The sequence below is a fragment of the Aureobasidium melanogenum genome, assembly GCF_000721775.1.
Source record: "Aureobasidium melanogenum CBS 110374 unplaced genomic scaffold scaffold_22, whole genome shotgun sequence".
Classification (NCBI taxonomy): domain Eukaryota; kingdom Fungi; phylum Ascomycota; class Dothideomycetes; order Dothideales; family Saccotheciaceae; genus Aureobasidium; species Aureobasidium melanogenum.
In genome coordinates this window covers 70,103-90,526 of record NW_024470074.1, presented here as the reverse complement: position 1 = coordinate 90,526, position 20,424 = coordinate 70,103, and the positions used below count along the sequence as shown (strand labels likewise).

General features: G+C 49.9%; 5 protein-coding genes across 5 annotated transcripts; 1 reads left to right on the top strand and 4 right to left on the bottom strand.

Moving 5' to 3' along the window:
* Positions 1-580: 580 nt before the first annotated feature.
* Positions 581-4,090, bottom strand: M437DRAFT_68537 (uncharacterized protein; the record flags this gene model as incomplete). The annotated part of the gene is made up of 3 exons (XM_041025125.1): positions 581-833; positions 889-2,426; positions 2,519-4,090. 3 exons carry the CDS (start codon positions 4,088-4,090, stop codon positions 581-583), a joined length of 3,363 nt encoding a protein of 1,120 aa, XP_040876939.1.
* Positions 4,091-4,878: 788 nt separating this feature from the next.
* M437DRAFT_87103 (uncharacterized protein) lies at positions 4,879-7,719 on the bottom strand (the record flags this gene model as incomplete). The annotated part of the gene is made up of 1 exon (XM_041028584.1): positions 4,879-7,719. The coding sequence occupies one exon, from the start codon at positions 7,717-7,719 to the stop codon at positions 4,879-4,881; it is 2,841 nt and encodes a 946-aa protein (XP_040876938.1).
* A 1,697-nt stretch (positions 7,720-9,416) lies between these two features.
* M437DRAFT_68535 (amino acid transporter) lies at positions 9,417-11,246 on the bottom strand (the record flags this gene model as incomplete). The annotated part of the gene is made up of 5 exons (XM_041025124.1): positions 9,417-10,097; positions 10,148-10,914; positions 10,966-11,009; positions 11,058-11,083; positions 11,160-11,246. 5 exons carry the CDS (start codon positions 11,244-11,246, stop codon positions 9,417-9,419), a joined length of 1,605 nt encoding a protein of 534 aa, XP_040876937.1.
* Positions 11,247-12,521: 1,275 nt separating this feature from the next.
* M437DRAFT_77687 (general substrate transporter) lies at positions 12,522-14,445 on the bottom strand (the record flags this gene model as incomplete). The annotated part of the gene is made up of 6 exons (XM_041026855.1): positions 12,522-12,824; positions 12,874-13,234; positions 13,291-13,751; positions 13,809-13,887; positions 14,025-14,233; positions 14,293-14,445. The coding sequence occupies 6 exons, from the start codon at positions 14,443-14,445 to the stop codon at positions 12,522-12,524; spliced, it is 1,566 nt and encodes a 521-aa protein (XP_040876936.1).
* Positions 14,446-17,379: 2,934 nt separating this feature from the next.
* M437DRAFT_14692 (uncharacterized protein) lies at positions 17,380-20,324 on the top strand (the record flags this gene model as incomplete). The annotated part of the gene is made up of 3 exons (XM_041018773.1): positions 17,380-17,632; positions 17,741-19,232; positions 19,283-20,324. Coding segments are annotated over 3 exons (2,787 nt in total), but the record flags the coding sequence as incomplete, so codon positions are not given.
* Positions 20,325-20,424: the final 100 nt, after the last annotated feature.

Genomic DNA, 20,424 nt, shown 5'->3' with positions numbered 1-20,424 from the left:
TGCGTGTGCGGGGTGGTTGGAAACAGAAAGGACAGACTGGCAAGTCAGCCAGAGTTCACTTCTTAGAAGTCAGAAACGCCTCTCTCGTGTGATCAATGCTCGGTCGTGTATTACAGCTTCAACTACTCAATCGCCGCATCTCTTCCATGACGTTCTGAAGCTTGTCTAAGCACCTAGACATGCACTAGCCCGATACCGCAGTTGTCCCGCTCAAATCCGTCTAAACTCCGTCCTCTTTCCTTCCTTCTTGTTAAGACTGTCGAATGGCAGGTGGCGTGCTTGTACAAGAATGAATTTACCATGATCTACATCAGCCAAAATTAGGATATGACAATCAAATGCGAGATCCAGGATCTCAGTGATATAGGTTCAATCGTCCTGATGTTAAGTTTGAATTCGGGTCAGGCAAAATGACGGATTGGTGCTCGTGATACCTTTCTGATACTCATCTGCAGTACTGCTAACCAATCAGATACCAATGATTGGTCTTTCGCAGCCTCTAGGTAGGTCCATGAAACCAGTCTCCTGTGCTTTCAATAGCCTCTCTGCCTTATCCATCAAGCAGTCCTCAGAACGATCCTCAAGAAGTCTCCCCATCCATATCGGTCTCTGCTTTGAGTTTCGCAATGACTTCTTTGTCCAGGTTCCAAACACGACAATCCTCACAATGAGGCTTCTGTAGCGACTCAAGACCCGTCTGTAATGCATTTATGCCCCACTGACCTACGTCCACAAGAGCAACGGTTTTCAAGCGAGGAGCCAGCTTCAGGATAGTCTTCAATTGTGTCAGTCCTTCCTGCATCCACTCGTCATCCAAGTTATCTTCTGGCGACCTATACAAGCATCAGTCCGATGTCAAAAATGTCATTTGACTAGGAATTTTCTTACGCAAAACCGTGGAGCTCTTCAAACTCGTCATCGATAATGTGGACGCCGAGCCTCTTCAACTTGGGAAACAAGACCGATGCATCACTCACGAGAGTCGTCCAAGTGCTGAGGTCTTGTGCCCAACCTAGTGTACATCGTTCAAGATTTGGGCATGATCGACCGATAGCAGCCACGGCAGATGTACCAGAGGAAGCTGAAGTCTCACATAGCAGCTCCAGTTCACGTAGCTCTGAAAAGTGCGAAATCCATGCGTCGAAGTCGTGACTAGTCCAGCTCGATCCCGGCAGATCTTCTGACCAGTAAGAAGTGATCTTGAATACTTGGAGGTGATTCATCTTTGTCAGAGCTGTCAAGTCATTGGGATGTAATACTTGTTCTGGCCACATGCACAGGGTGAGCTCTGTCAGATTGGTGAAGCGTAGAATGTCCTCGCATAGGTTACGGTCACAATCTTTATAGCCTCCCGGAACAGTAATCTCCAAAGTCCGAAGCGAAATGGCAGTGTTCACAAGCAAAAGGTTCAGTGCAGCATAGTGTCCACCAATGCTTAGAGAAGTCAGATCCTTATTTCCTGGAAGAGTATTGTCGAGCAAGTTCGAGATCTCCCGGGCATCACTCTCGGACAGGTGTTTCCCAAGCTTAAGATGTGTAAGACGCCCATGTTTGAGTAGACGTGTAACAACTTTGTCGGTGTGTATATGCTCTTGACGATGTATTTTTGCACTTGTGAAGATATCTCCGCCTAGCTCAATTGAGTTTAGGCAAGGAAGCTTCATGATAACATTCATGAAAGATTCCAGGTCTAATATTCCTACACCTTCTTCGGCCACAAGCTGTTTCAGTCGAGTACAGAGGCCCAAGGTCTCGAGTGCGGACGCGCTGAGTTCAAGCGGGAGCTTGACCGACAGCAGCGAAGGTCGCAGTAACGGACACAAGAACTCATCGGGGACTACGTCGTGGCTGTCGATCTGGAGATGCTCAAGGTATGGCATCTCGCATGTTGACAATATGTCTTTCCAGTGTACTGGTGAGCCATTTTGGAAACCAGCAAGCGAGTTTTCCAGAGAGAGCGTGCGTATTTTGTCAGCATAGAATTGACGTCGACGACCACGCTTAGCCGGACAAAGTAGAGCACCAAACCCTGGCTCACGCCATAGTAATCCAGTTAGTCGATGAAACCATTCTTTGTTGACACGAATTGCATTAAATAGAGTCGCTCTGTCATCCTTGAGGAAGCTGTGGATGTGGACGCGGAGTTCCGGAGGCAGCTTGTCGAATGCGAACTTTGAATGTGATCGAAGACGCATCGTTGAGCAATAAGGTAATAGCAGATCTAGAGTGGGATAACTCGAATGGTTTTGCAAGAGTATGCTGTACGAGCTAAACGAATACAAAGTGCAGGAGCGGGAGTAATGTGAGAGGTCAGGTAGGAGCGGCTTCAGAACCTGACCAATTGCGACTTCCTTTTCGGGACCAATGAGCTCCTCACACCAACACCTTGATTGTCTTTTGTAGAATCCTACAAGGCGATACTGAGCCTAAGTAGATGTCTAGTAAATTCTTGGGAGAATCATGCTGTCCTATCGCTATCTACGATGAAGTCCATCAAGAGGGACATGAATAATCATACCCGATCTTCTATGAACCAGCAATAAGCAAAAGAGAAAGCGACACCAGCAGCATTAAAACCATCACATAGTCGCCTCATCCTTGCCTTGCTTTCTATCTCATGAGTCTGTCGCTCTAAACATGATTCATTCGCATCATAACGTTTATACCGGGGATCCCAATCGTCTATGCGAATCTTGCTCAAATTCGGCATCACTGAGCGATTCTCAACCAGGCAAAGTAAGGACTCGAAAGAGGGAAGCAAGGAGGCGATGCATCCCTTTAAGTGGAGCTCCTCCAAGCCAGAAGGAAGTAGCTCATCAATTCTCGGGTCCGGTGAGAATTTGAGTAGCATATACCCACTGACCGTCAAATCCCTGAGTGCAGTGTATTTGGTAAGAAATCCAAAGGATTTAGCATAACTGTCATCAGTTGCCCCATATTCTAAACGGCCATCGGTTTGAACATCATAAAGCGCCCAGCTGAAGAAATCCAACTTGATAGTTCTGAGACTGGCCCGGTGAAGGTACATAGCCTTGCTGAGCTCATGTATTGGCCAATCCGATTCTGGCATGTCACAGACAAAACTTTCCAACCCAGTCCATCGACTCATCACATCCTGCAAGACATGGGGATGAACGGCGCAGTATGAGAGCTCGAGTTTCTTCAAGCAAGAAGAGAAGGACTCAGTGGGTGTGAGCTCTTCCAGAATGTCAAGCTCGAATGCATGTGTAATGTCTGCCTTTCGGAGCGAAGGTAGAGCAAGGAATGGAAGGAGAAAAGACAACGGAAATCCTTGATAACGTTCGAGATCGTAATCATCCAGCTCATAAAAACCCTCGCCTGTGTGATTTGGTTGCACACATATTGAAGTCAAATTACGTAGGAACAGGTTGGTTCCGATGATGTGTGTAAAATGCGGCAGCGAGTTGGGACGTTCGAAGTACTCCCAGTTTGGCATGATCAACTTTAGATGGTCGAGATTGGTTGTTAGCGAGAGTAATAGCGTAATCTCTGCATCCTCTTGGCCAACTTCCAGCGCACGATACCATAGTCCTCGCTCTTGATCTTTGATATCGAGCCTCTCCAGGTGCTCTCGATAGAGACCGAGGAGTTGTGGAGTTGCTTGACTATCATGGCTAGGTTCGGTACTGAGGAATGCTACGAATGTACCATCATCTAGAAAAGGTTCTCTTGGAAACCTGTCCAAATCCATTTCTCGCCAGAATTCAGGAACATGGTCGGTAAGTAAATGTTCCAAAGTACCAGGCTGAAACCATGCCTTGATACACACGTTCCGGACGTGTCTTGCAAGGTCTGGGCGTTGTAGCAAAGTCTTCAGGTAACCATGGATGTTCTTCAACTGAAGAGGGACCTCTATTGTGTTGGGTTTGATGTAAGTCTGGTAGAGTAGAGGCTCTGCTATGGAGCGCAATCTCCGGGATGTTTCGCATAGGCTGACCAGGCTCGAGCAAGATTGGCGGAATTCTTCATCCTCAGGAACTTTGGAGTGGAAGCGCTGCAACCAACTTGTTTCAATCGCGAGCTCCTGGAAGATTGACGAGATTATCTCTGTGGGGAGTTGTTGGAGCATGTCCTTATACAAGTCTTGCCTCGGAATCAAAAATGAACCAAGAGGTCCGGATAGAATGCAAAGAAGGATCTAGAAGACGATCAAGAAAGACGTAGGGTGGGGGATTGCTGTGAATTGTGATTTTCACGTAGGAAGTGGCAGTTTGTTCATCTATGTATACTCTTCATTGACAAGGCCTACTAGTTGTTAGTCACGAATCCTGAGAAGTTGCTTGCTCTTTCTCTGTGCTTCCAAAGCCCACTCCTGATTGTTCTTCGTGACTCAACCCTTGAATGCCTCAATATCGGCGGCTCGTTTCCGGTAGATTGGATCTCTGACGGTGAAGGCATGCCTGATTATATAGAAGTATCTCGAAGAATTGGAGCATCAAACTCTGCGCAGTGCATCATGATGAATGATCAGTCTTGTGTCAATATCGCTAGCGTATAGTGTAGCTTGAGGTATGAAGGCTAGGTCATGTCACATTGTAACCCATCTCACAAATGAACCTGCCAAATTGATTGGGCTTGGCGATTCGTAACTCCTACTTCCTTGTTTTCCCCTTTCCACAGATCAATGCACGACGAGACTTTTTGCGTTACAAATGGCTAGCGGAAGTGAATGGAATAATCATCGTACAGTCAGGGTGTTGAGACACCAAAAGAACTATGATTGAGAAGAATGAAGACGCTGGCAGCCACACAAAAATAACGGTAGGTCCCTCCTCTTTGTTGCACCATGATCATGAAGAGAAATAAAACACCTTCTTCAGACAAAACTCCTTCGTTATATTACAAGATCTTTTTGTTTCAAGCTGGTGGTATTACTGAATCTTGGCTTCCCATCGGTGGCGCTGTTGCATCCATTGCCTGCTCCGATGCTGGAGAGTCGGTGACGGCGACTCCATTCAAGATGCTCTCTTTGTCTTTGGCTGATACACTATCTGTCAGACTGGCAGCAGGAGAGATGTCTCTTGGCTGGTGCACTTTGTTGCGTTTGGTGTAGTCGCTCAAACTCAACTTTTTCCTAGCAGGACTAGGATTGACTGCCGCAGAGACGGATGGCGAGAAGAGGGGTATATTGGACAGACCAGGCGTTGTGGTTGCGGACGACTGCGTACCCAGTGAGGGTGAAGTTGCAGAATTCAACGACGGAGGCATGGTTATATGCATCTCGGGGTGGGCAGGTTTGAACTCTGGAGAGGCAGGATGCACCTCACCAATACTGGGTGCTTCTTTTTGTGGCCATGGTGGTGGTGGTGGATCCATGGGCGGATGTGAGGGAACGCCTGGTTTTATTGTGGAAGGACTTGCTGAGCTGTATGACGATCCAGGCTCTTGGTCGTTGGGAGGTGTAGCACGATTAGGCTCATGATCAATGTCCTGCATATCGGCGTCCACTGGACCAAAGGCGGGTGACAATGAAGCAGGGCGTGCTTGTGTAGCCTCGGTCATATCAACGTCGGCGTGTTTGATGGACACAGGCGACAGTGGAGTGGCTTCTGAAGCGGCACCAACACTTTTCGGGCTTTGTTCGGCATGGTCGAGGTCCATGTTTTCGTCCGGATGAACTCCGTTGGTGCGTACATCTTCAGGTGTCTCGCTCTCGGCCTTTCGCTTGAGGTTGTTCGAGGCACACCTTCGAAGCAGGCGTTGCGTCACTGACAAATACTGCTTCTTCTTTGGTGGCGTCGGCATTGGCGGTCCAGGGGGATCATCGTTGTCCATGTCGCATTGAACCGAGGAATCGACATAGACCGGCTTGGGAATGTCGGAAGACTGCTTGCCTGACTTCACAGGTTTTGATGGCCGCTTGGAAATAGTACCGCGACGTGAAGAAGAAGGTTCTGAAGATTGCTGTTTTGAAGAACTGCTCTGTGGTAGCAAAGGGGTGGCACCACTGTGACGTTTCTTTTTCTGTCGACCACTTTCCTCCTCTTGTCGTCGAAACATTTCTTCCTCGCGCATAAGCTTCTTCTTTTCACGTTCGGACATCTCGGGTACAACAGCTGAGTAATGTGTGCCAGGAGTGATGTCTCGACTGGCTGAGCCTCGGAGAGAACCAGACACAGATCGAGTATCTGTCATATCATCATCGACTTCGACTTTTCGAGCCTCACTTCCAGAGCGACTGTGGCTGTTGCGGTTGGGATCAGCAGGCGAGAGGTTGTTGGTCGTCTTCTTGCGACGAGCTTTGGGAACTTTGACGGGGGCAGTAGCTGTCTCGGCGGGCTCGATAGGCTGAGGTTGACCACGTCGATCGAATCTTGCCATCAAACAACCTTCGCCGTTACATGCGCAAGGACCACAATTGGCGAGTACATTAGACACCCACATGGCGATAGCATATTTGATGTCTGCAGGTACGTCGCCGTGCACAACACCTCTTTCGGCATACATTGCCTTGATGGTGTCGTCTGTCTGCCAAGCGACGGTAATCTCCTCGCCAGACTGAAGATCCTGTGTGGCCATGAAACAGAAATGGTAGTTGGTACCGTCGGTGATGATAGTCTGGATCTCCGTATTTGGTCGACAGCTGCGGCGAACGTAGCGGAACATGGTGCCCTCTTGACGGGCGTCGATGTAAATGGGAAGTTGAGGATGGAAGAAGACGAAAGGTTCGGCATGGCGCAGCGATGACCAACGACTTTCAGGGTCGTTCATGTATTCCTCCTTGTACCCGATGTGTCCACGAAGCTCGCCAATGAAGGTGCGCTTCGATATGTCCTGTTCAACCGTCAAGCAGGGCCATTTTGGAGGCTCAGCCTGATCGGTGAAATTTGAATCTGCCTCCCAATGCAAGGCAACCTCGGGTCGACCTGGCATATCTTCGAACGGTCCATCCCATCGGAGAAAGATGTCATTCTGACTGAGTCCGTTTGTGTCTTTCTCGACAACGACCGGATTCTTCAACCACTCAGATAATGAGTTTGTAACGGCAATGTTGTTCATGAGATTTGTTTCTGTCTCGACATGTGAAGAGACTTGAGAGTACAGTCGGAGGAATTCTTCTGAGTACCATGGTATGATGGGTCTTGACGAATCCGGTGACGGACTGCGGGCTGCGGTTATCGTACCGTTTCGCTTTCGACCAGTGGGGGCGTGGTTGGCAGCTGCAGAGGGGCGATGACCTGTCTTTGGGCGTTTGGCAGGAGGTGGTTGGTCGCGTGGACTGGCACTCTTGCGATCGCGACCTTGTAGCAGGGAGCCGTTGACGGCGGCTGGCGACTCCTTCTGCTTTTTACGATGTTTTGGACCGGGTCGTCGCGAGTCGAGAGCTTGTCGCTGTATTTGTTTTTTCTGTCTCTCCTTGGCTTGGTCTGCATCAAGCCAACGCGGTTGACAGTCGAAACAGTAGTGCTTTTGGTGCTCGCCAGGACGATCTGCTTCAGTAGGATAGTAACAAATCATGTGTTGCCAGTTATTGCATGTTTCGCATTGCACCGAGAAGCCGTCGTCGTGGCGCATACCACAAATACAGATAATCTCTCCATCGTCCTCTTCAACGCCGTCATCGATGGGCGGTTGTGTTTGTCGTCGCGAAACTGTGGGAGGTACAGAAAAAGGCTGAGTCGACAGAGGGTGGTGATGATTGTGCTGCTGACGAGCAGCAGCAACTAGTGCATTCAAGGGCGGCGGGACGTCTGTCATAATCCAGCTACCCGTTGTCGTCATGCACAGATGGTGTTGGTAGGGTGTTCTATGTCGTGCGCGGTGTCGGATCACGCATGTCGCTGAGGTCCAGGAATGTCGAGGCTGTGGACAGGGATGGTTAATTCACAGAAAGGCCTGGCGCGATGCTGCGCTGGCTTTGAGAGGACTAGTGAAGTCGACCACCACTGACGGAAGCCTGTTGACTACAAAGGGAAGAGGGAAGGAGAAGGAGGACGGTGTGGCAGGCGGCGTTGCTGGTCGAGGGTGGGTCAGGACAGAGACGGGAGGGTGAGAGATCGAAGCCGAATTTGGCGAAAATAGCTGGCAGAAGGTATGCGACAGCGACGACGAGAAGCGCAACGGCAGAGAGGAAATCAGGCGACGGTCAGAAGCATTGGCGACGAGGTCGAGAGAGAGAATGGAGAAGAGAGCGGGAGTCAGAAATGGAAACTGCCCAGTCCACTGACAACGCGCCTTCCTAACTACTGGGCTTTCGCACCTTCCCTCAAAGCACGTGATTGACCCTTGCATTATTTCTTCTTTTTTTCTCTCCAAACTGTCAGAGAAAAATATCGTCGTTGTTTGCCCTAGTCTTCGCCGCTGCTTTGGGCATGCCTGGACTGTTGAAGGCCTTTGGCTGAAGAGAGCTGTGACATGAGAAAGGCTTTGTCTTGGTGGACGTCCTCGCGCTCGATGGCGGCAGACAGCACCACTGCGAGCAGCAGTAACAAGCAAAGCAGGGCATAGCAAGCAGCAACAAAGTCTACGCAGCCTTAGAGATAACACGGGAAAAGCTTTGAGATTTGTCGCACTAACCAAACATGTATTGGCTGTTGCTCTTTTTATTGGCTGTTGTGCATAGCCCCTCCGCGCTAGTCGCGCCAAGCCACTCAGGTTGCTCCTGAAATCGCCCCCTCTTTTGCTTTCCATCGGCTCACGCACTCTCATCTCCTGAGGCATGTTTTTGCAGCTGAGCCTCAAAACACCTGCGACGTGGATCCATTTCATTTGCAAACGCCTCCCCTATATGCCCGAGACACAATCACAGTGATGACTACCGGCGCTCCATTCGAGCCGTGCTAGGTGAGCACGCTGGTGCAGATTGAGACTCGAGGGTGACGACACTGTGACAGGGCACTCCCAGCACCCATGTTTCGAGTCCGTCCGAGTCGTCCGCGGCCGGTAGCGTGCAGCTTCTCCGCTCTTGTCTCGTGTCCCGGCGCCTTCGACTTCGTGTGTCCACTGTCTCGTTGCCGGAGGAGGTTTGTTGATGCTGACAAGACTTGCATGTGCATATGTTCTCCATTTTGGTCATCGTAAACATCTGGTCATGTTGGCCATGTTAAGTTGTGTATTGTCTGGGTCTGGTGTCGCCGTAACGACGTAGAAGCAGGATGGCAACACTGTTCTCCGAATCCCTGCTTACCACTGCACTTAGAGAGTCAGCAGCTACATGCTTCCGACAAATACATCTCCATTGTATCGTTGCTGCCGCGTGGGATTTGGAACTCGCGGGTTGGTGAGACAATGTCATTCTTCGCTTGAATTTGGTACATCGATGGTCAACAAATCTCCTCGAGCCTGTGCTTGCAGATGGCTCTTCGAATAATTGCGTTGTGGATGAAGAATATATACAGTGTATGGTTGCAGATGAGACATAGCTGACACTGAAAGCTGTCGTCTTGACGAACCTTCTAGTGGTGAGCAAAGGTATCAACACGAGGAGACTTGGGTCCCTCTGCTTCGAGTGTTTGCTGAATCCTATGCGACGGCAACCATCTTTCCGCAGGAATAACGAAGTACGACACGATGGCGAAGATTGTGACAATCGCCATGATCACTGGGGCATAGTTCAGGTTGCCAGCCGTGACAGGAAAAGCATACGGCGAGAACAAGATAGCGACAACCCAGCCGTTCCAGAAGATGGCGATGAACTGGAAAGGCTTGCTGAACTTTCCAAGGCTCCATCTAGGCTTGGGGAATGTTTTCGGTGTGAGCACGAGTCTCGCAAGACAGATCAGACCGTATGCAGCGGCGGAAGGAACACCAGCTGCTGAAACCAGACTGGTGAATGCAGTGCTGGATGGAAGGATTGTGCAGGTGATGATGGCTGAAACAACCCAGACGACAATCACGGCATTCTTGGGCTGGCCATTCGCGACCTGAGAGACCCATCCAGAGAAGGGAAGAACACCATCTCTTGCGACAGCAAATACTAATCTTGATGCGGCGAGGACAGCGATTGCAGTATTAAACCAGAGGGCTACGATACAGACAACGTTCATGACGACATGTCCGCCCTGACCGAGGACCACAGCATAAAGTGGTACGAATGGCTGCTCAGAACCAAACTGGAAGAAGGTATCTGCATCAGGCTGGACAATCATCAGCGAAGTAACAGTGCATCAGAGGCAGCATAGCTTACCACACAGAATAAGAACAGAATAACCACGACAAAACCACCAACACCACTAACCACAGTGCTCCAAAAAATACCTCTAGCTGCACTCACACTGGCGTTCTTCGTTTCCTCTGCGACATGACCAGAAGCATCAAATCCGATCAGAATGCCAGCGGTAGCCAGATAAGACAAACACCAGTTCCAGCCAGCAGGTGCTCCAGTACCGTTGTAAGTAGTCAAGAAGGCCTCATGAGCAGTACGGAAGCCATAAGTCTGGGCCACTCCAATTGGCAGCCAAACCATGTTGAGCACAAAGTCCAGCAATACCATCCCGGAAGATGCATAGAAGATCCAGCGGAAGTACTTGGGACGGAGCAGGTTGACGATGCAAGCGACTGCCAACATGAACTCGGTAACGGCCCATTGAACAGCGCGGTATTTGATGTGATCCGAATCAGATGGGTAGTCAACATTGAAGACCACGATTTCAGCCAGAAGGTAATTGACAGCTCCCTGAGTGTTACTGGCGCAGAAAGTTGTCCAGGCAGTGGTAGACCACCAAGCCACGATGAAGCCGAAGAAGCGTCCGAATCTAGGCCCTCCTGCCTCGGCAGCCCAGAGGTATATGGATCCAGCGAGAGGCAGCGAGGAGCATATCTCTGCGATGACAGCCGCTGTGATGAATGTGAAGACGCAGGTCACAATGTAGGAAGTCCAATACGCGAGATTGCCGCCTGCGCTGATTCCGGTAGAAAATGTCACACGAACGCCTCCCACGAAATACAGCGCCGCTGTTAAGGTGATCAGAAGAGGTTTCTTGATACAGGCTTTCCAAGACTCACCAAATGTTGTTGAAAAGTTGTGGAACAGCGTATAGGAACGATGCCTTGTAGATCATGAGATGTAGCCAAATGCAAATGTACGAGCAACTTACAATACTGGCTTGTAGCCTAGATTTTCCTACGGAAATTTCACTGTCAGATTCATCGCCTATCTATACATGATGCGGTTCTGCATGAAAATATGTTGAACGCACCAAAAGCTCAGCATCAGAATCAGACTCGCTCGCTCGTAAGCGAGCAAGCTCCTCTGCATATGCCTGGCTCGACGGGTCCTGCTGCATTCCGATACAAGCAAGCAGAGGCTGTTAGAGCAGTCGTCGATAAAAGTCGTGTTCGATTGAACGTGAGAAAATGGTCAAGAAAAAAAAAAATGAATATGCGAGTTCAAACAGGCAGGTGGCACGGCAGGGCCTGGCGTCGGGGCGAATTGAATCCACCGACACGCTGCCTTTCACCTCTTCACTCAACAACTTCGTCGTCCACCACTCTGGGGTCTACTCTAGGCCTTTCTTCCGGTAGTTCTGCTGTCTCTCTATTGTTGTATCTTCGTTTGTCAGAGCTACCTGTCGCCGCAGTCCGAGAGTCGAGTCAGGACGCTTACGGTATCATGTCGCCATTTAGCCGTTGCCTCTGGCATCCCCAACACGCGATAACTTGGTGACCACACACGAATCGTTGCCCTGGATGTCACTTGGCAATGAACCCAGACCTAGCCAAGTCAGACCAAGACCTGTGAATAGGGCTCTGGCGATATCAGAGACCCATAGGCGCAAGAGCGTGGGCATGGCGTCGCGCGACCCTCGCTATCCTTCCTGAGTTGCTGAGCCAAGGCTAAATGATGCCACTGGATCAAGTATGCGAGTCGTCAGGTAGGTGCTTGTCGAAAACAACGAGTTATTGGTTTTCCAGCGACTCAAGGCTTCAAACCACAATATATTCGTAACAACTACAGGTACGATGAATCACTCCATTCTCTGCACCTGCTCACGCAGCACAAGCTGCTGGACCATACGGCCGTGCTGTCGTGCGTTCTGCATGACTTCATGTTGACAGGTTTTACACACTTGCCATCAATCACATGGTTCTGTGGTGTAGTTGGTTATCACTTCTGTCTAACACACAGGCGGTCCCCGGTTCGAACCCGGGCGGAATCATCTCTTTTGCTGCTCTCGCGACCTCTGGGAGGTCTGGTATAGGTGTGGTGAAGGTCAGAGAATTTTTTGGGAAAATTTTGGGAAGGTGCGTCGTGACTTCCGCTTTCATTTTCAACAAGCTTCGCAGGGTCCCTAGCTACTTCCCGACGATCGTCGCGTGATCTCACGTTCTCCCTTTCCAAGTATCTTACTCTCAAGTAGCGCCTTAATAAATAGGGAGAACTGCATACCTCCTGTAGCTGAAAGTGTGCACGGTACACGACAAATAAAGTGGTATCAGTTCATATCTATGCCAAGATTCTATAACCATAAACTCCGAATCTAATGCCCAACCTTTAGTTCAACCCAATTTCGATCATTATGTCAGCATGAAGGTCGATATACGAGCCCAGCTCGTAACATCTAAACAGTCTCCTTCTGGACAGCAAAGTCAGAGCTCTTCTTGTCGGCTTCGTTCTCGATGTGCTCAGTGATAGAGCCCTTGCGGACAGCAGTCTCGACTCGTTCGTCGAAGCGGCTCTTGACTTGGTTGCTCTTCCATGGAGGGATATGAGACTCGAAGATCATGTCGATCTCCTCCAGAGTTTTTCCGTGGGATTCTGGATAGGTGAAGAAGATGTGGAAGGTCATGGCGAAGCAAAAAACGCCGAAGATGATGTAAGTTCTCCACTGGATGTTAGTGAAGGCAGGAGCAACAAAGTATGCCTATGAAATGTTAGCTGTATTCAGGCAGAACGGTGCAGCAGAGACTTACAAGAGCAAAGTTGAAGATCCAGTTGGTGGCAGCAGAAAGACCGACTCCCTGAGCACGATACTTGAGAGGGAAGACCTCGGAGCTGTAGATCCAGCCACAGGGAGCCCAAGTGAATCCATAGAAGCCAACGAAGATGTAACTGACGGCGATGATACCCTTGGCTGCAGTGTTGTTGTCAACCTTCCACTTGAGGATATCGTTACCATCGATAGATTCCACATGGTGCCCGTAGCTAGCCATAAGTCCAGCAATGGTGAAGTGGCAGATACAGCAGACGATGGATCCGGTCAAGAGAAGCAGACGACGAGGAATTCTGTCAATGTAGGGCAAGATGACACCAGTGGTGACAAGGAAAATGACGCTAAGCATATCATTAGTGTCCGCTTATCGTAAGAGATGAATTGGCGCAGAACTTACTATTGAATGATAGACGAGGTGAGGGTTTGATCGCCGAGGCCAGCCATTTCGAAGACGTAGACGATGTAGTACATGGCGACGTTGCCTCCGAGCAGCTGTTGCCACATCTGAACTGTGGTGCCACACATGGTTCTTCTCCACATGTTCTTGCTGAACAATCCGAAGAAGGTAACTCCCTCAGTGTTTTGAGATGCAGCGACGGCTTCGCGAATCTCCATCAGTTCAGCCTGCACAGCTGGGTCGTCAAGGTTGCCTTTGGCGTGGAGGAGGGCGAGAGTGTTCTCAACTTCTTGCCAACGTCCCTTAGATCCAAGCCATCTGGGCGATTCAGGGAAAAAGAACAGAGATCCGAGAAGAATGAATGCAGGGATACCTTGAATGCCCCAAGCGATACGGAAGGCTGACGGACCACTGACTCCCTTGGCGCAGCCGTAGGCGATCAAGAACATGATGAGGATACCCTACGGCAGGTTAGTAATCGTGCAAAAAAATCGACATGCCAAATGGTATCTTCTTACCCATTCGATAGCCCATTGCTGAATTCCTACGATGCGTCCACGAATGCGGGCAGGTGCAAGTTCAGCGAGATATACACAGCTAGAGTCTTGTTAGCGCCCGTCGGCTGGAGGTTGCACTGAAGATGATCAAAAGACCCTCCGCCGAACAATTGGACTCCAGGTCCCACATTTGAAGCGGCATGTCGAACGTCCTGGGTAGGCAAGTGCATTACTTACACTTGAGAAGATGTGATACCAACAGCAAGACCACTGACGAGACGACCCACAATCAATTGGGCGACGTTCTGAGAGCTGCACTGAATGGCCGCTCCGATAATCCAGATCACAGATGCCAGCATCAAAGATCTGCGACGACCGATAGCATCACAAATGGCCCCAGCAGCAAGAGCACCCAGGAAAGAACCACCAGACATGGAAGCAGTGATCTGTGCTTTGGTCAACAAAAATGGCCTTGTAACATGATATATGCAAGATAGAAACTCACGCCTCCCTGCAAGTTCGAGTCAGGGTGATTGAAGTAGTCGAGGTACTGGTCCTGGCCAATCCATGCACTCATGGAAGAAACATCGAAGCCGAAGAGAGCACCGCCAATCGTGCCAAAGGCAGCGAGGACGTAAATATTTGAGATGGTATACATGGTAGTAGATGTCCAGCCTCGTCCCTGGAGCCTCGTTTCGTCTAGGAGTATTCACATAGCTCTGACTGAGGCTCCACTGCCTTTATATTCTAACCCCAGCCCACACACTATTGCGGGACACGAGTTTGGGGCCCCAAGGAGTGGAAGTCCCCACCGTCGGGGATATAGACAATGACATCATTTCAGGACGTCTCTTCGAATTTATCCACCATTGTCGGATGAAGAAGTTGGAGGCAACGTTCAATTCATGGGCAAGCGTTCAGCTTCGCCGCCGGAAGAGTTCGCAATTCTGCCGATTCTCTGAGGGTTGCGCACGCAAATGCTGCGCGTGTATCCACATTTGTTTGTCAATCTTTTCGATATCAGGTTTAGAGTGCGAAGCGATGGTCTGTGGGACTGCCGCACTCCGGTGGTTAAAATTTCTATGGAAACGGGATCTCCAACAGCACGCAGCATACGCCAAGCTGCTGCAGGACCACAATGAATGCAGATAAGTACGTACCCAGCCGGCACTTCCAGCGGCACTGCTGAACAACGGTTCATGGAAGAGCACATATAAACTTGCTCTTTTGCTCGTGTATACAACCTGTAGCTGTTTGGAGACAGGTCGCCATGGGAAGACGATCTTGTTCACGGCTATTATTTCGAATGAAGCGGCAAGGGCGCAGAAGGGTCTTGGCTGAACTCTGTCTCGCTCTAACATCCAGTCGGCAGGTTATAAAGGGCCGCCGCTGACGAGATAGGCACGCTTCAAGCCATGTATTTATTGGGAAATCCTGTCTGTCGCGTCATATTCGAGATGAGATCTTCACCAGGTATCTCGCTATCTCAAAGACTACAGCAGGTCTTGCTTGTTGTAAACTTGACTTGCTATGATTTGCATCAAGCAGGATTGACAAAGCAGCCGCTTCTGCCATTGTCAGGCCATATGATTCGATTTTCGCATGAGGCACGCTCGCAGGGCGCACAAAGCTGTCAGCACTTTTGTGGTGAAAAGTCAATTCTCGAACGTCTACATGTGTCTCGAAGTGGTTCGGCGCAGCGAAGACATACACTCGATTATTGTCAAATCTACAAACAAGCACGGAATCTAGTTCCGTGCCGGAAGGCTTTCCGGATTGAACTGTGATATAGGCCAAAAGAAAAATATAAATATAACTAGGTCACAGGCAAAACTTTGTGCTACCTGTAGCATGCTTGACAGCAGGCACTATAGGCTGCTACAACACATGGAGATTGGAGTACCCAAGGCCAACAGCGCAAAAGCTGCATGAGATGTTGGTATTCTGGATCATCTTAAAGAAGATGGAGAGGCTCGCGGTCAGACACAGTGTCCATACGTCCAACCTCTCTCTATCAGTCGTCTATTGTTGCCAGGCCTTGAGATAGACGTGGTTTCACATGCAATGGACCGATCGCACGGTACGCCGATACGAGGATACGTTTTGTTGAAATTCGAGTTGTGAAGAAGCAGCTTTCGTTGTGGGCACGTTCGCAATCGGGGTCCTGTCCGCGAGTCATTAGATTTCGCCGAGAGTTAATACCGTGTCATGATATATTGGCAGTAGGCATCGTTTGAACAACTTAATTCACAATCATGTCGTCTTGCTGCTGAAGCAAAGGGGCAAGGCTTGCGAAGACGCTGTACGTTGATATAAGCAGTAGGGACCTATGATGTTAGGGACTAGCAGACAGTACCAAGTTCTAGTGTACCATGTACGAGTGGTGACGATAGAAGGGACTTGCGCTCCTTCCTTATTAGAAGCAAGAGACAGGACAGAAATTGTTCCGGTGGAGACGGTGATTCGTCAGCGAAGCCACCCAATATATCATGCTGCGGGTTCAATTCAGCCTTCTACGTTTGTGCATTGCAGAGCAACAATTCGATAGTGATTCACATGATGAAGGGCAAATCAATGAATTGCTGTGACACCATACTTCGATTCGTCTTGAGAGATGTCTGCACGCTGTCACGATGCTTCTGATGTGATGCGAATATGCCTTGGGCACATCAGGGTCTCAGGGTCAAGCCAATACATGTCTAGACGGACCTTGGTCCAAGAACATCACATGCAAAACTATACAAGCTCGAAAAATAATAGTGGAGCATCTGCAAGCTGCCATCGAAGGAATCCATGATATGTCAGCTACAACATGCTAGGTGGTACGGGCGTATCGTCTTTGACTGTCCTACTTTGCTTCCACCCCTTCCCCACGCCGCCTCGGCAAATCTTGTGTCGCGTGGAAGGCGCGAGCCACTTACAAATTAATCGCGCCCTCATCCTTGCGCCGGTCCCATCTAGCCCTGCCTTAGCTACATACGGAGCTTAACTAGAACACTCGGAGCAGCTGTGATAATTACATGAAGGCGGGGCGGCACAATCAAAGCATACTCCATCAGCGCTGTGCACACGGAGCCGGCATATCTGCGGATCCTTCGAGGACGGATGGAAGTAAAGCCCGTTTTCACGCCGTTGAAACCGTTGACAGATAGACGCAGAGCACTTGGCCATTTCGGATCTCTCCTCCTGGAGCACACCTCTTGTCTTGTGTTCAGCTTTCCTGCTCAAGTACAAACGTCTATCGACAGCACACTCATTTCGCGCTTGGTGCTTGCAATCTTTATCAGAGTCTCCTGACATCTCGGGCCCTCGGTGGCACGTTCCAGCTTCAGCATACAGCAACAAGTGGCCAGTGCCTCCCCACCAAATCACTTGTGTAATTGGTGTATGCGCGGACGGGCGTCCTTATTTGCACCTCACGTCTTTGCGAAGGTCTACTATGCGTGATTTCCCATCTGGAATTCCAGATAGTCCTGGGCAATCAACCTAACACTGCTACACGATGTGCGCTTTAAAACAGGAAAACAGCGGCGCGTCCGAGGGTCGCGAAGCGGGCAGCGCGCAGGCGGGCAGCTCTGATGCGGCGAGGTCAGCCCGCAAGAGGACAAAGACTGGATGTCTCACCTGTCGGAAACGCAGAATCAAGTGTGATGAAGGCAAGCCAGTATGCAAGAATTGCATGAAATCAAAGCGGCAATGTGAAGGCTACAACCAGCGAGTTGTCTTCAAGCCCGCCGATTTCCAATATCTACCACATGGTGGTGCAACCATAACCTTCGATGCTGGACTTACTGGTATTCCTAACGAGCACAGCCATCACGGAGTGTATCCTCCTCAACATCCTGGTTCCCAACCACGTTCGCTTTCTGTTGCATCACAAATGTCACAACAGTATGGGCCGATTGGGGATGCCATGGATCACCAAAGACCACCACCAATAAATCAACACCCAGGCTTCGACCCGATTCTACATGGCATGCCGCAACAACAAACACGATTCGAACAATCTCCTGATATGCAACCATTCATGGATGGAAGTTCGTCATTCCCTCACGGTGTGCCAGTTGACAACAGTCCACCAAATCCAGCTCTGTACCAATCTATCCCGGAGAATTCACCCTATATTGAACAATATCCTATTACTGGTTGGCAGCAGGATGTTCAAGGCCATTTCACGCCAGTGCTCTGGTCCAATGCATATGTCACAGATGATCAACAGCCGATAGGTGTTCCACAACAGTGGCACGGAGAAGGCTTGACCAGTCCAAATATCTCGGAACTAGCCCCAACACCACCAGGTGGGGTACCGTATGGTTACGAGGCGACAACAGAGCGAGCACATCCAACCCAGCATTCAGTACCTCTACAAAGCATCCCGGTCGTGGCTAACAATGCTCCACTACAAACACAGCTTGGTCGCGATGGAATTCTGAATGAAGCAGCCATTGAAGTTCATGACGAGGACTACTATGATGTTGACACCGAGGACGAAATGTTGGATATGGATACCGAGTTTGAGGCACAAAACATCAACGGAGGAAAGGCACGCCTTCACCGCTATTCCAAGTATGGACTCGATGCAGCAAAACTGGATGCCCGACAATTCGATACATTCGTGTTCAGTGGCGCCATGGACAGCTACCGACCCGAACATGTTGCAAATCCATTAAAGAATCCAGCCACGGCTAGGGTGTTTGCTCACTTCATATCCGAAACTTCGGCAATATTGACCACATCGGCAAGACAGATCTGGCGGCTCAATCCCTCTTCTTCTGACAGTAAGGCCAAGCCAATGGTAAGGAAGTGTATTTGGACACACACTTTGCCTATGGCAGCATTGCATCACCAAGGCCTTTTGCAGTCGATGCTTGCGATATCGAGTTTGCAAATAGCAAAGATACAAGGTGCCTCCGAGACGCCCTCACTCAAGCACTATGCATACGCCCTCAAGAGGATTCACAATTGCGTTGGTAACCCGAAGAAAAGACTTTCGGTACCCGTCCTTGCGGCATCGTTGTTGCTTGGTTACTACGAATGTATGGCTGCCAACCACGCAAACTGGCAAAGCCATATCAATGGCGCTCGACAACTAGTGGTGGAAATAGATTTTGCCGGAATGACCAAAACTTTCAAGCAATTGAAGACTGTCAATAGGGCGCGGCAAGACCAACAAATGCCGCGGTTTTCGGCTACTGGCATCCCCCAGATGTCTCCAGACAAATCGCCGCAGGACATTCTGCTGGATCAGATGGACGAAGTCGACGAGAACATTGTTGGAGCAATCTGTGGCACTGGAGTCAGTTACGACAGATACGGTCATATTGGCGAGGCGATGCCGTCTCCACAACCGTTCAATCTGGAGACTTACGACACTCTGAGAGACTTGTACTGGTGGTATTGCAAGAATGATGCTTTTCACAGTTTGATCAGCACCGACCCGTTAATGTATGTAAAGCATTTCCTATCTCTTAAATTTTTGCGCTGACAATTTGCAGGATGGACTATAGCCGATGGACTGATTGTCCACCCCGTGCACCACTGGGTAAACCTGAAGCTCCTTATGGTTCACTCGATCACGTTATGCTTCTTCTCGCTCGAGTCGCAGATTTTGCTTCTCGAGATAGGAAGAGAAAGCTCAAAGTCGAGAAATCAAGCATGGGGTCGCCGCTTGATAATTCGAGACGTGCATCAAGCGCATCTAACAATGCATCAGCCACACCACCGAACATGTTCTCCTCACGAGGAGTTTCGAATTCACCATCAAGCACAACCTCCCACACATATGACAGCATAGATCTGAACCTTGCAACGGCGACCGCTCTTCAAGAATGGAACAACATCAAAGCGGCTTTGGATTTTGTGGCATCCAGTTTGGGTCCTTATTTCCAACCCTTGGATGGTGAATACGGGCCTCCACTCAATACGCCATTTGGTCCAGCTCTTGTCTACCGCTCATACGACATCAGCGCTTTCTGGGCAACCTACAATATGGCCATGATAGCAGCTCTCCGCAATCACCCTAACATGCCTCCAGCCGCCCATGTCGCTGCTGCCGCAGCGGCGGAGCAAACGAAACCCTACGCCTATGCTATTGGCCGGATCTCAGCGGGTATGCAAACTCCACCCGAAGACCATCCGCTTGATCCCAGGATGGCCGCTGCCATGATCGACATGGTCATTCCTCAATTCTTTGCTGGTATTCAATACACCGATGCCTCTCACCGTGCCTTCCTCGTCGAACGCTATTTCGAAACCGATCGACGTATCGGCTGGGCTACTGCCAGTATCATCGCCGAAGGATGTCAGAGTGGCTGGATTCGCGCGGCGGACGCAGGTCGAGGACCACCTCACGTACGCGTGAGCAAAGCCACATTCTCCGACTTCAGAATCGGACGATACGGCAACTACGCACAAGCCCAAGCCAGTAAACCACGACTTTCTGAATGGGACGCCGAAAACGACAGAAAGTTTGTCAAGACAAAGACTAGCGCGCGCGTGCATTGGGCTATCGGATTGATGGGCACTGAAGAAGATGTCCCCGAGGAATCTGATTGAATGATGTTCTGGCAATTTGGGTGGATGGAAAAGGGGAATCATGATGATGAAGGAGGGGGACAAAAATATTTGCATTCACACC